Source organism: Cataglyphis hispanica, chromosome 23 (assembly GCF_021464435.1).
Source record: "Cataglyphis hispanica isolate Lineage 1 chromosome 23, ULB_Chis1_1.0, whole genome shotgun sequence".
Lineage (NCBI taxonomy): Eukaryota > Metazoa > Arthropoda > Insecta > Hymenoptera > Formicidae > Cataglyphis > Cataglyphis hispanica.
This window is the reverse complement of record NC_065976.1, coordinates 435,748-450,897: the sequence shown is the minus strand read 5'-3', so window position 1 is coordinate 450,897 and position 15,150 is coordinate 435,748. Positions and strand designations below refer to the sequence as shown.

The 15,150-nt window shown below is 35.1% G+C and overlaps 1 protein-coding gene across 2 annotated transcripts in view; it reads left to right on the top strand.

Annotated features, from left to right (window-relative positions):
* LOC126857914 (cadherin-87A) overlaps positions 1 to 15,150 on the top strand; it is a 173,973-nt gene that overhangs the window by 142,383 nt on the left and 16,440 nt on the right. For both annotated transcript variants that reach the window (XM_050607802.1, XM_050607801.1), the window contains exon 6: positions 14,374 to 14,631. In XM_050607802.1, coding sequence (XP_050463759.1) covers positions 14,374 to 14,631 — 258 coding nt within the window. The remainder of the gene's footprint in view (positions 1 to 14,373; positions 14,632 to 15,150) is intronic.

The window sequence follows — 15,150 nt, the reverse complement described above, 5'->3', positions numbered from 1 at the left end:
ATAATTATTGATAAATGATAATCGATTTGATCGGATCGCAATACTTTAATTACGCAACAGTTAATTACCGTTCTCTCTACCGATCGAGTAATTAAACGAACGCTAAGGTAAATAACATTGATAACCGCGGATAAAACATGATTGTGGCCAGCGTGACGGTCAACCATATGCAAATACACAACGGTTGTTCGCGACAGTAACAAATTCAGGCCTGCCGGATTTGTTGTTTAACAAAGTTTTATCGTCGACGAGTTACAAGTTATTATGGCCATTCGCAACCGTCGTCGTTTCTCTACATGCTGGATGCGTTTGTCAAACTCGCTCGAGATGAACACGGCTGTATGAAGCAATAAAGCTAAAACTGCTAATTCGGTGTTTGTTCGAGCTGTTGTTGCTGATAGAATCATGATTCGATTACATCGGGGACGATAGCGATATTTTTCGATCGGCAAAACTATGATTGAGATCGCTTTTTGTGATTTATCTCGTCGCGAATTGCACCGGAGGAGCATAAATGTATGTTATCCACGCGAATATCAACAACAGAATATTCCGAAACAGGAAAGGATCGATACGATTATTTAATCACCCGTCGAAATATAATTATAGGCTAGGCGATCTTTTGTTATTGAAACTGATTAGGACTACAAATTCCAATCCTAAACTAAAAATGTGATAGGATTAAACACAGTTATTTAACTGTTACAGCGATTATAATATAACAGCGCTGCTAATTAAGAACTAGTCATAGTCCGCGACACATCGATTATTTTGCGGCTGACAGCGTAAATTAATTTCGAGTTTTGCATTTGACGCATTTTCCGTACTTCTACATACGTCGAACGTAATGAGTAAATGTTTTTGCTCATTGTATTGATATTTACTCTAATTAAAATTTTAAATATTATCTATCGGAGAATCAGAAATATTGTAGATAATGTAGATTTCTTTTAAATTTATTTTAAATGTGTTTTAATTTGAATAAAGCTGTAACTTAATTGCAAATTTATTTTTATTTAAAAGGCTTAAAATTACAAATACATATAATATTGAAAATTGGAAAATTATGTGATACATAATAATTTTTCTTCAAGTTTCTGCTAATGAAAAATACAATGTCTCACCAGAGAATCTGTTATTGGGATTAAAATTGTTAGTTTTATACAGATGAAAGCAATTATCATAATTATACCGTCTATTAAATCAGAGAGATGAAGAGGCTATCGAGATTCCCGTTCGACGAGGGTGCAAAATAAATCTTGAACCTTCGCACTGGCTTTCGAGTTTTGCGAACGTTCCGATTCGTGTATAATTAATTATCGCTTTGGAGAGAATGAGGGTGGAAGAGGGAAAATGCTTTCGAAGGAGAATTGTTGGCGCTCACTTTCATCGGAACGGGAATCGGACGCGAGACGCCGCTTTTCGCCCATAAATTTCGGCGCGTTTATGCAGAGGCGCTTTTCCCGTATAAATGAAAAAGGCAAGCGCGGAAGGAATATGGATGGACTTTACTATTTTAAGCACGTAGCGATCGTAGCTCTCGTAACTTTCTTCTTCGCAACTAATCCTAAAGCGTGAAAAGGCGCGGATGAGACACGTGACGGGAAGAGAGGAGGAAAGAGCGGGAGACTGTAGGGATGAAAAGAAATCGGGATCGCGAGCAAGAAATTCGGTGTCAGCCGGTGCGCATCGGCTTCATATTTGTTGCCAAGGTGAAAAGTAGTATAAGAATATCACGGCGCTACATGTCGCGCTTGTCTTTGACTTTCAGAGATCTGGCATCCATATTTGAACCACCAAGTGGATAGAAGAAATATCGTAAAACGAGATCATATTGCATCAAAGGGATTCTAAAGGGAACGTTCCAAAAATCCAAAAATTCTATCGAAGATGTGAGAAATTTTTTCAATGTTTTTTTAAATTTACTTTTTTATTTTTATTTTATAATTTATATATATATTTTTTTTAAATATATTATTGTAAAAAAAAATTTATATCGCAGTTGAAATAGATTACGAAAGCATGTAGAAAGTTAGATTAACTAACTATTTTCGCGAACAGAGAAATCAAATGTACATATTGAAAAAATTGCAAATTGAGGTTTTAGATATGACATACTCGTGTTCTTACGAGACAATTATAAAAAATGAGCAGAAATGATTTATTAATGGAAATGCGTACAAGAATATCGTCCAATCTGTCCTCTGTTGAAAGGAATAATTGAAGCAGCCTGCCAATAATTCGCCGCAACTTGCTCGAAGCATTATCGAGCATGTACATGTATTAAAGCATTCGAAGTGAAAAGGAAAATCGATATTCTATAATTGGTTTGATATGCAATTAGTTATTCTGACGCATATAATTTTATCATTGTCCTTGTACATATATATGCACTATTAAGTGTGTTGATTTAGATCAATCAATTCGTTTTAATTTAGGTTTTACGATCTAGGTTTTCTTTTCATTTTTTATAAATGTGCAAAAAGGGAAAAATGTATTTAGTTATCATAAATACAAGAGATATATCAAATACAGGATTTAAATCCAAATATAGAATATTTTCTATGAAACAATATTAATTAGGATAAACAAAACGTGCAAGAGTAAGATAAATGAACGTTCGCTAATAAAATAGCAAGAATTTCGGGTAATGTTCAAACATTACTTGAGTTCGGACCGTGAGAGATTAACGAGTTTCTCGCGCATCGCATAGCAATATTTTTCTAGCAATCTAACTGCAATTTAATCGTATTCCCATTACGAACTTTTCTGGCTCCAAAGTGGAAGAATGGCTCCTTATCCCCAAAGTCGTTTGGATCCTTCGAGTCTCGCAAACTAAGTTCCAACCGTAGATTACGCCTAGTAATAGCTTGGTTTCTTATTTCCATTTAATATCGATGATTATGCCGTCGATTAATGGATATAGCACTCTATTGTGCTGCTAAAACTTTTTAAAGCCCTGATACATCAAGGATTTTATTAACAAAATAATTTTCCAATAAATTACAATCTACCCTGATAGCATAAATAATATTTATTTGTTTTGAATGTTATTATCGATCCTATTACATTGTATCGTAATTTCGGGCGATGTCACATAATGTCAATTATGGCCCTTACTCTATTTTATGAAACTTGGTCGTTCTTATTGCATTTTGTACGTTACTCTTAATGATTTAATTTTCCATTTCCTTACAAATAAAAAGTGCAAAATTCATAAAGAAAATAATAGAAACTTATTAATAAATCTATCTTTTTATTATAGAATATTATTTCAATTTTATCACCATGTTTAAAATATAACGTACATAATTCCTCCCTTATTTTTACAATGAAAAATCAAAAAATTAGAAATAGCGTAAGTCAGCAACAATAATATTTTAGGAAAACGAATTTAAAAGTTTAATAAAAATGAACGATTCGATCTTGCGTCGGGAATATTACGAGATTTGTTTCAGAGATGTGAAATAAATTCTATCCATCAATCCATCCGCTACTGTCTACAAGCTCGGTAATAAAATCGCGCTCTTGGCATACACGCAATCTCGACTTTTTCTCCCGGTCTCGCCGTAATAAAATTGGGATTATTCGTAACGAAGCATGTACTCTGCCGGCCGGAAAACAATGTATCGCCGATGAGAGATTCTCTTTTTCTCTCTCTTGTGTCGTGTCGGAATTGCGCCGCGCGCGCGGTATCGAAGTATCGTATAGCTGTTCTTTTAGAAGAGCGGTCGCTCGCGATCGTCAAACAGTCAACGGATTTATTGAAAAAGTGCCGCACACCTGATATACAATCGCAGCAACACATGGATGGCACGACGAGCATGCTGACGAGAGCAGAGCGTTGCCAGGAACGATCAGAAAGAGGCGGTTCGTTCATGGTCGATGGTCAAACTATCCACTGTCCCCGATGCCGAGCAATAAAAGCACACCGTCAAGGCCTGATGCAACCGGACGGCTCTTTGTTCGCCAAATTGCAATGCGAATTTCCAAGCATTGTTTACGCTAACGCGCGCGCTGCTACTAGCCAGCCGTTAAATAATTTCTTTGCGATAGTATCCGACATTTACGCTACGCAGTTGAATGGTTTGTATAAATGGCAACGGGCGCACATCGGCAAAAAAATGTGAGGAAATATAATTTTATGTATATATAAAATTGTATCTTTAAATATACTATGGACATTTCGCGATACACATATATAAACGTAGTATTAAAATATTCCGAGGGAAAGTTGATGGCATATATTTATGTAAATAGAATACATTTATAAAAGTATGTTACAATTTTTATTTTAATTAAATTTTATTTTTCTCTATTATGTTTATATAATTATCTAATGAGTTTGTAAATTACATCACAAATAATTTTTTAATTTTGTCAATGGATTATATCTTCTCATTTTTTCTTTTGCAAAGTTTTGAAATTATGCTTTAAGGGAAAGGTTGAGATAGTGAATGTAAGAGCGTGTAAGAATACAGTATCGTAACGCTAATTCCCTGTCGCGTGTTACGGAGTAATCAGGTAGAATGAAAGAGAAAAGAATCGTCGACTCTAAAGTAATTTAATCGGATGCTGTCAGTATAACCGGGCCTTAAAAGTGAATTATTGCGATAATTATAGTGAGGATGTTAGATGTCTCCCCCAGGAAAATTGCGTAATATCGACGAATGAATAATTAATTACAGTGTCTTACGATGTCTTTACTGCTTACTTTTCTTCAATTTAAGCTTCAAATCTTGTCTTCAAAAAAATTAAATAAATTAAAAAAAAAAAAAATAGAAAAAAACGATATTCTTTACAATGAGTTTAAAAATATATTTATATATTTTTCACATATGATATGATTATATTTCATTTGCAATTAGAAGGTGTCACTCATTTGTCCTGCATCATTTAATATTTACTTGAGAAATATAAAAATAATAATAAATTTTGATAAGAGCGATGGAAGAATTTTCAAGCGTTTACACAAAATGATTTCTCTTTTCTTTTGCCGCAACGAAACGAACACAGAGACGTTTACCTCAATTCTCCTTACGACCTGGCTTACTCTGGCGACCCGCCGTTGATATCCTCATCATTACTTATGGCTGCTTATGGCGCGTAGTCTACGAGCACGTGTAACATTATGAAAGCGTTTGCAACGACAAACGGCGCGAACGGCTGCATACGTTACATACATAGATATGTGCACCGCAAATGCATTCTCGTTAGAGATGCGCAACGTGCGATTCCGCCATGAGCAACTGGCGTTCGTCTTTTATTTCACACCTGTTCGGTGACCTAAATCCGATGAACAAGATATTCCCTTGCGATTTCTCTTACCCCGAATAGAAATTGAGAAATCCGAGCTTCGACTTCCTATCATTTTAATATTTTTCTATATTTCTCATCGATATTACTTCTGTTAAATGTTTATTAAAATATAAATATTAAGAGGATGGAAAAATATTATCATCTAGACGTCCTTCTATACATTTCTGTAATATTTTCTCGTATTTCTGCGCTAAAAATTTACAACGTCACGTTTCCGATCGCGGCGACATTTTAATGCGACAAGTCATCACGTTATACTTCGAGTTATCTCTCAACTCGACAGGAGTAGTGATATATATCCCATCAAAAAAAAAATACCTCCACAGACATTCCTTCTCTTCTCGTGGTAACTTTATCGCAACCCTCGGGGGCCCTTCTCCAAAATACAGCCGCAACCTTGGCGCCTTTTCTTCCCTTCCGGAAGTGGCGCGGTCACGCGACCGTCTTACCCGCCTCCGCGACCCATCCCTTACGTCCGACAGATAATTCTCCTGGCGTTCTTGGGTTTTCTGTCGACTGCAGACAGGAGTGAGCTAGTTTTGGAGGACACAATGCTTTTACCACCCTCTTCCTCCTCCAAGTGGAGAGGAGGAAAGGAGAACCGCCCATCCTCGGGGGCGTCGTGTATCGCGACTACGTGCGCGGCATCGCGATTCACTGGACAAAAGGGCGCGCGGTACTCTCTCCTTTTGCGTTTTTATTTCGGTACCGGTGCAGCCGACATGCTTGCGATACGAATTGCTGCTCGACAACGCCAAGCCGTATCGTAGCATTTTGCTAAAAATTCCGACTTACAACGGGTTTCGCGGCCTTTCAATCGGAAAGGGATACATTCTTGTAAACCCTCCGTCCTTATTTATCAATATGTTATAGCATATAGAAATGTACATTTTAATACTTTCTTATTATTTTATTTTAGATTTTATTATAAAATTGTAATTTTATATTTTTTGTTTTAAAACATAAATCATCAAATTAAATATAAATTTTGTCATTCTTCTCTTCATGAAGTATGATATTAAATGATATTAAATAATATTTTGATTCGTGTAAAATTAAAAAAAAAGTGACATAAGCGAGATGCTTTTTTAGTCGATCATTGTAATTTCGTTTTAGCAGAGAAAGATACCAATCTTCCGTTAATTTTATAAGAAAATATCAAGTTTAATTCAGTAAGAACATTTGACAGATACAACAATTCTTTATTCAAATTACACGTGCTTTTTCACATCAAATATAAATTTGTTGCATCTGGATTTTTAGTTATTTCCAACTTTCGCTATATGTCATTAGCGATTCAACGGACTTGTATATCACGAAAAGTACATACGAGAAACGTGATCCGCCCTCGTTAACCAGAATTAAGGTCGTCGGAAACGGGATTATAGGATACCTGCGTACGTGCGAAAGAGAAAAATCGTAACTCGACGTTTCAAGCGCCACGATCCTTTACAGCGTAACAAGCATAATCGTATTGTCAGAGTTCTTGATCCATAACGGAATCGTACATTCGGTCTTTGAGAGACCGAGATAAATCGACGAGATCAAAGTAATCGATACAAACTCTGGCATGAATCAGAAAACTTCTAATTCACGTGAAATGAAATTCAGATTAAACGACGATAGCCGCAAGGCCCATGTCCGATCCATGCGCGCTTTTCATTAACGCGGCTTGTATTTTAACGCACGTTGCCACATGCCCGTCAGCCTATTATCGCGAATTTAAGCTCTTATCGATGCGCGCGGAAAAGCATACCGGACGAGCGATTCGATTTAGCATAAAGGAGGGCAGAGCTTCCGCATTGTAAAGTTGCGATAATTGACGGTAATTGCGCGAGTAATTGAGCGAAAATTTTTCAAAGGCGCAATTTTAGTGCATTAGACGTCAATGGATCCATTTAGCTGCCTTTTGAAAAAAAAAACATCTATCTCTATTGTTGAAAATAAATTATTAATGTGTAACACCTGTGTATACATATGCTCGCATTTTATCAAACTTTTTTTTTTAATGCTTTTTTTAAGACACTTGATTTTTACAAAATGTCGTATGCGAGTAATTGACCGTATAATTGTGTAAAGCGGAACTTTAAAGAGACATAATTTTACATCAACGAGAGAGCCAAAAATCATGCATTGCAATGTAGTATAAGTGAAGCTTATTTTCCGGATAATAACGCGAAAAGAATTTTTTTAAAAAGAACGACTTTATTATATTAACTCTCGATGGAACTCATTCATCTTTCTTTTGAGAATGTGCTTTATCATCAAAAATGAATTATTAATATAAATGGTAATATATCTTCCGCCTTGTATTTTATGTAAATTAAATTTTGCAATTTTTTCCCAGACTTTCATTGTTATAGATATGCGCAAATGGCTTTGTAATTTAGATTTCTTGAGGTTGTACTCCAATTTTCTTTTTATTTTTTAACACTCAAGATGTATTTATTTACAATAATCAATAACATTGTTATGTAAATACGTCATTCTACTAACATTGAATTAAAAAATAACATTTCGATAAATCATAGAATAAATCACTAAATCATCACAAACAAAAGACGGTTAAATATAAATAAATGGAATAAATTTGTTATTTCACGATGAAAGATGTAATATTGCGAATAATTTTACAAGAGTACTTAGAATCGTGCTTATTATTATTATAGCTTATTATTACAAATTCGATTAAAACTTTATTTAAAATCAGCAGTATATTCGCTTTTCAACTAGCGTTCCGACTTTATTACTCCGAAATGATATAACGCGAATTAAATTTAATTTAATATACGGACAATAAATACTTCTATACGAATATTGATCCTGAATAATAATAAAGGCTTTGAGGCTGCATTCTTTATTATTTCGCAATAATGTAAGCCCTCTGAATACATTGCACCGCGTCGCAATCGCGTACAAAAAATTTGCGAAAGAATGCTATCTCATCGGGATTGTATTCGAGTATAAATTCCTTTTCATTTAATCTGAATAAATAATCAATAGTGGTGTGCACGGAGGGTGCACACACGAGAGAGGTGGAGGACGAAAAGTTAGGACGCGATTTTCACACACATACAAAGAACTGCGTTCCGTGTGCCATTCGTCGACGACGTAATGACGGAATTGTCGACATGTCAAACACTCTGTCACGAGTCTCTCGTGTTCGTTCGCGTTTCCGCTTTACATTCGACGCCAACATGCCGCATCGTGCAGATTAAAATTCCGATAGTGAACGAGCTTTCGTCGCGATGACAGAAAGGGAAAGAGAGAGAGAGAGAGAGAGAGAGAGAGAACACACCGGTACCAGCAAAAAATGAAAAACCGAATTACATTAAATAATACGTGTGTCAATTAGCTAAGCCGGTGCTAATCCGCGGTTTCCGCCGAGTTAAATTTTTGACGAATTGTGCAAATGTAACCAAAAAGTGCACTTTTTCCCGAATCATCCAGAATTTACATGGTGTAATTATAGGAAATTATAAAGGAAAGGCAAGAGAGTAGATTTTTTAAATCTTACCTTATAAAATAACGTCAAAGAGACAGAAAAATTTTTTGCATATAAAAATCGAGGACTAAATTGAATACCGGGACTTTCAATAATAATACTATATGCAATAAAGGATAAATCCATAAGAACATAAATTCAATTGTATGTATACGTGTACGTATTAATATAATTATATAGGTGCAAAAGTACCTTTCGCGATATTCCATCAGTATTGATCAATTTACATACGCAGGAACATTGTAGATAATATTATTAATGCCGAATAATCAACGAGCGCACGTGTTACATTATAAGCGGGTCATTCTCGGAAGTTTGCATCGCGAACACTGCGGACGTTAGGTAGCAATTTGTGTTCCCCGAATAATCACATGTATCTATATGTGTACGATCGTCCATATATTCTTATCGCCAGAATTTGCATAAGATGCATGTCATTTATATATATATCAAAAATATGTAATATAATATGTTAAAAATTTTGATAACGTAAGAGAAAATCTATAAATATATATATATATTATATATATAAAGAATGTAATGCACAAATGATATATGTTAGAGATATATTGCATACGAATTGTATAAAGACAATTTATCATCACGTACATCTTCTTTTACCATCGCGCTTTATATCAATAACTGAAAAATAGTATATATCTATGTACAATACGTATAAGGGAAATCATCATGCACAAGAAAAACGCATTTTTGACATTTTTTGAAATAAAGTTCTCCTAAATTGAGTTCAATGTTAGTACGCGAAACAGAGCAAAGTAGCAGAGTCATAAAAATCTTCGAGCTTCAAAACTCGCCCACTAGCGTGCTCATTTTTTTCCCCAACAAATAATAAGATCTCTCTTTCTCTCTCTTCGCTTTTTTCTCCCTCTTTCTCTCAGCCGCATAGTGTAATTCATTGCATACAACGGCGGACCGCATGTTTTTTTTTCTCCAACGGCTGGTCCAGATAAGCCGAGCGAAGACCATCCGCGCCGGGCGTTTATCATGTCGCGCGTAACCGTATACGCGAAATGCAGCCCGCGCTTTTCGATTTCATCGGCCATTCGACCATTGCATCTGACTGCTTCTGTATGATCCGTTATGCAGCAGTTTGCGATCGCGGGATCAACGTCGATCCGTGCGCCGAAGCGCGCGATGGAAAAAAATGCGAGTGATATATAGCTTTAATATCTATTGCAAGATTATGGCGCGAAAATATGCGCGGAGCGGAACATTTAAAAATTAATGCAAATATGCACGGTCGCTATAATCGAAACAACACGTTACATTCGTTAAATTTTGTTTTCACATTATTTATAGCGTAGATTAAATAGCTGAATAGAAAAATGATCTGAAAAAGAAATTGCGTAATTAATTTTCGTATTATTGGATGTCCATCATTTATACCACCATACTTTTTGATTATATATTTTTGATGAATATGAAAGCAAAGAATTCATCTACCCCTTATTCGCACATTCGTTTTTGCAATGGATATAGGTATACCCGTATATATAAAATATCCGACTTTATCCTTTGCCAAAGCTTCAGAAGTTGCTCAAAGGCACGTGAAAATACGGAAGACGTCTGCCAAACGAAATAGAAACATGCAATTTTGGCAGCGACCAACCATTTCAATTATCCGCTCCTCTTTCTAAACCCGTATCTCGTTGCTGTTATTTTCTTTAATATAAGCCATTACATCAATCATATCACTTTATTGACACTAAATATATCACGTTTTCACGTTGTAATATTTAATATGTAGCATATTGAAAATATATTTTGCTGAATATTATTTATCACAGTTAAATGCTTTATGTCAAAAATTTATTTTATTATGTAATAAATATTATTTTACATAGTATATATTTATATAGTAAAATCGAAACTCTTTGAAGAACGCGTTGCTCTAAGATTCCCATATTCCTTATATGATTATCAGTAAAAACAATAATCTAATTGTAACAATAATAAAGATATAATAAAAATATATAACAATAATCAAAATAATCTTTATCAATTGACAACTATTAAATATCGATGATTTAAACTCAAGACACGAATTGAGAGGCGTGATTATATAGCGATCATTGACATCATCCAGAGCGACTCGGAAATTTCTGGCAAATTCCGTTGGATATTTCGATCGAGAAGTAGGTCACTTTTTTAAGTAATTTCAACAATAATAACGCCGCCGCTGATAATTGTTTACATTCGGCCAACTGACCTCACAGTAGAAAATTTTTCGTCCGATTTTACGGCTCGCGGAGATGGACGCGGAATGAAACTCGCAGTTTCATTCCGGTTCACCATCCTACGCGACCCCTTATCCGCGCTATGACCCGCTGTTGATATCTGGAGCTGGCCGCGCAATTTTGCGAGCACCGCATTTCATAGTCCGCATTTACGACGAACATCCGGCACAGTTTGCGAAGAATTTATGATAAGTCGTTTTACGCGCGAAATTATTCGAATCGGAAAATACGATATTTTTTGCGGAAAACTTTGTCTACGCATTCTAAAATCGTATTCTTCATCTGGATTTGCATTCGACGAGATTGAAGATCAATTTATTATCTTTTGCGAAGTGTCGTAATGCGAGGACATATCTAATTGGATCCATGGTAAAATCGTAAACGTTCGTCATTCCGATTTGAATTGGAAATATATTTGAGATATTTTTAAAAACAAATTGTCTTGGAATTTTATATTTTATGGATATTCCGATATGTGTATGATATATGTAATATATATTAAAAGACTTAAATTACTACACAGAGAGAGCCGAAACGAGAGGCGCGTAATATAACTTAATATTATATAAAAGTGTTAAATTTATAACTGTTCCAGAAAATCTGCTCTCAAAATACAATAAAAATATTTTGCACACAATATTGTTAATATTTCAATACAAACCTGATTGTATTCTGCACCTTTATTGTTTTTTCATAATTAAATTTTACGATATAATATCAATAATGCAATCTGTATATCGCGTTTTATAAGACAAATATAAATCTTTTAAAAAAATTATATATGAATTTGTCAATTTTCGTTATTTTTATTTGTTCCAAATAGAATCATTATTTGCATGTAGAAGCATTATTTTATTGAGAAAGCAACAAAATATTTCAGTTTAATTCCGGATTCGCGGAGATGAAGTACAACTCACATCGAAAAGTTAAAATTACAGTGATGCGTGTCGTATATGTATATATATATCACGGATTATGCATCGAGTTTCCGCAAAATCAATGCGATTGTAAGCGAAAATGAGTTAGTACGATGTGTTCAGATTCTCTTTCTCTTTCTGTTTCTCTTTCGAGCCGAGTTGTTCGCAGACGATTTCACGATATTATTATCCACGTGATTACTGTGTGTGCGTCATTATTTGTTTCACTGGAAATTTTTGACATTCGGCACTGTAATTACTGGAACAGTACTGATGACGGATATGATACATCAAACCTATGTATTATCAAGTGCTCACGTGTTGTTATTAATCCGCTATGTTATTACGATTGTTCACGATGTTTATTCATCATATAAATTCTCATAATTCGATATATAACAGAATCATTATCGCCTGATTATCACGCACATAGAGAGTTATTTAAGTAATTTAATTTTCTTATAAATGAGATTTTTTTACAAGAAATGAAAGATTTTAGCATTTTATTTATTTAAATTGGCAAACAAAAAGGTTACGATCTCGTTGTCACGCGAGAATTCGCATTTGCGCTAATATTACGGAACAAATTCAGCTTGGCCGTTGCTATATTGCCATTATTATTGTTCCGCATTGTCGTGACGCCTTTGGGAGACTATTTACCGTTGAAATATGTATATATTCTAATGCATGCGCAATTGGGTACACGCACACACTTGGCAAGAACTTTGAGTGCCGTCTCTTTCCACCTTCGACCTCGCTTAGCCACTACTAAACCCCCGATGCTGTCCTTTTCTGCTGTCTGCCTTTTTTAAACTTTCGACCAGACGATCTACTCTTGAAATGACATTTTGCAGTCTTTTGTATATTCTTGAATAAGAAACGAACTTTTCGAACGTTTCTCGATATTTTTTTTAGCGAGTTGCAGTTGTTTATTTTAATGATATAATTTCATTTTTTATAATTTCGAGATATAGTTTAAATAAAAAACGAATTACTAAATTTCTTATTTTTTGTACATTTTATTTATCAGAGGTTATTGTGATGAAAATACTTTCTATTGTTCTATAAATCACAGGAAAATTCTCCCTTCCTTTCGAAGTTGCCTTTTCTTTTTAGTTATTTTTGGATAAACTTTGCACGAAGATTTGAAATTTTGTACGCAAAAACTTTCAAAAAGTTGGTTAGATGGAAACTACTTTTCAATATTAGATTTGAACGGCCTTTTCAATATCAAAACTGTTTTGTCATCCCCCCCCCCAAAAAAAAAAAAAAATCTCAAGATCCGTTTGGATATTCGTAAATTTGGAAAAATTTCCGACTTAATATAATACTCATCTATCCAGAAATACACATCACGTTTCTACGATAAAAATACGTTTGATAAAAAACTCATTTATCAAATGTTGAATTTCTCTAGGCAACGCGAGAGAAAAAGAGCACGTCTCGAAACTCATGAGAGAAACGGATTTGTTCCCTTCTTCCTATATAGTGCGAAGCTTCCATCGCATAAATCCGCCAATAAAGCCGGGCGTTTACCACACTTGCTGCGACAACTTTCGATTTCCTACATCGCATCATAGAGAAGAAAGCTCTCCGAGATGTCCAGAAACGGGAGTTTGGAAGATCCGTTCGCAAATGATCGATCTCGTAAAATGACCGAGCTCTCTCACGTACGAATCGAGGCGTATCACGTTTGACCCACGTTCTATAAGGTTCCTATAAGGCTTCGCATAAGAGATACAGTAAAATTCCTTGTGCTAGAAGAGGGAACCCTTGATCCCAGCGCACGTCCGAGATAGCGTACGTGCACGACACATATACATATATATATATATATATGTGTGTGTGTGTGTGTGTGTGTGTGTGTGTGCGTGCGATATCAAAGACTGTGATATAAAATATATGATATAAAATATTGAAATAATTATTAGCAATCGCAAGGGATATATTTGAAAGGTTTAGACGAAGAGTCAAGTTTATTTGAATTACGATTTATAATTAAATTATGGAAATTCAAACTTTTTCTTTCTCGTATGAATAATTTATACAGTTCTTGCACTAAACTCTTGCTCTAAAAGGATAATTTAAATATATAAAAATTAAGATAGCAAAAAATATATAAATATAAAATAATTGAAATTATTTTTATATTATAGTTTAATAAATTAAGCGATCCTTCTTCATGTGCATTCTAAAATATTGAAAGTAACGTCAAAATTTTCGAGCTTAAAACTAAAAGCTCCAAGCATTAACTCTTATGTAAGTCCTCTTAAACTGAGAAAGTCGCAAACTTTGGTAAAATGATGCAACATATTATACAAGCTCTAAAACAGGATTCGATTAATCACGTGTTCCTCTTTTTCTTTCTTCCCAGGAGAACGATACGATACGTTTTCGAGTGACTTTAGAGGATGAAGTGCCCGCGGGACAGCAGCCGAACATCGTTGGCGTGGACGCGTATGTAATCGTGCTGGACGAGAACGATAATCCACCGCATTTCCTGGGTGTGCCGTACGAGGCGATCGCCGAAGAGGACACCCCGGTTGGCTCCACCATACTACCGGGGATCAGGGTCGTGGATCCTGACCTGCTGGGCGACATTATAGATCTAACGTGCGTCCCGCAGCCACAGGTGAGTCATTAATACTTGTTAGAATACGCGGTAATGTTCCGTGAAAGACATTTTTGCATGTTGTCCGTCCGAATTTCTTGTCGCTCCTCCCTCTCTCTCTCTCTCTCTCTCTCTCTCTCTCTCTCTCTCTTTTTCTCTCCCTCTGAATGTTCTGTTCGAAAATGTCAGTCGATGTGTGACGTACGCGTTGCTGCTCCTTTTTCTCGTTCATTGTCCAATCTATCGTTGATGGTATTATCCGAAGAACAACAGTATTTGTTCTTGGTATCTTTACGAAATAGCACGCGCCCGACAAGAAAGTTTTTTTTTCCTCTTTTACTTTTCTTTTTCCGCGACGGTGATGAAATAAAGACGTAATAAGGCTTGGCATTCCCTTCGTGAATTCGTATAACAATTTTTCTGCTAATGCGCATGTTTCTCTTTATTTTCAAAAAGGGGTAAATAATTATTTTCTGACAGAATTTTTCTTCTCTCATGGAATTTTTTTAAATTTATTTATCTTGTTGGAGAGTTCTTACT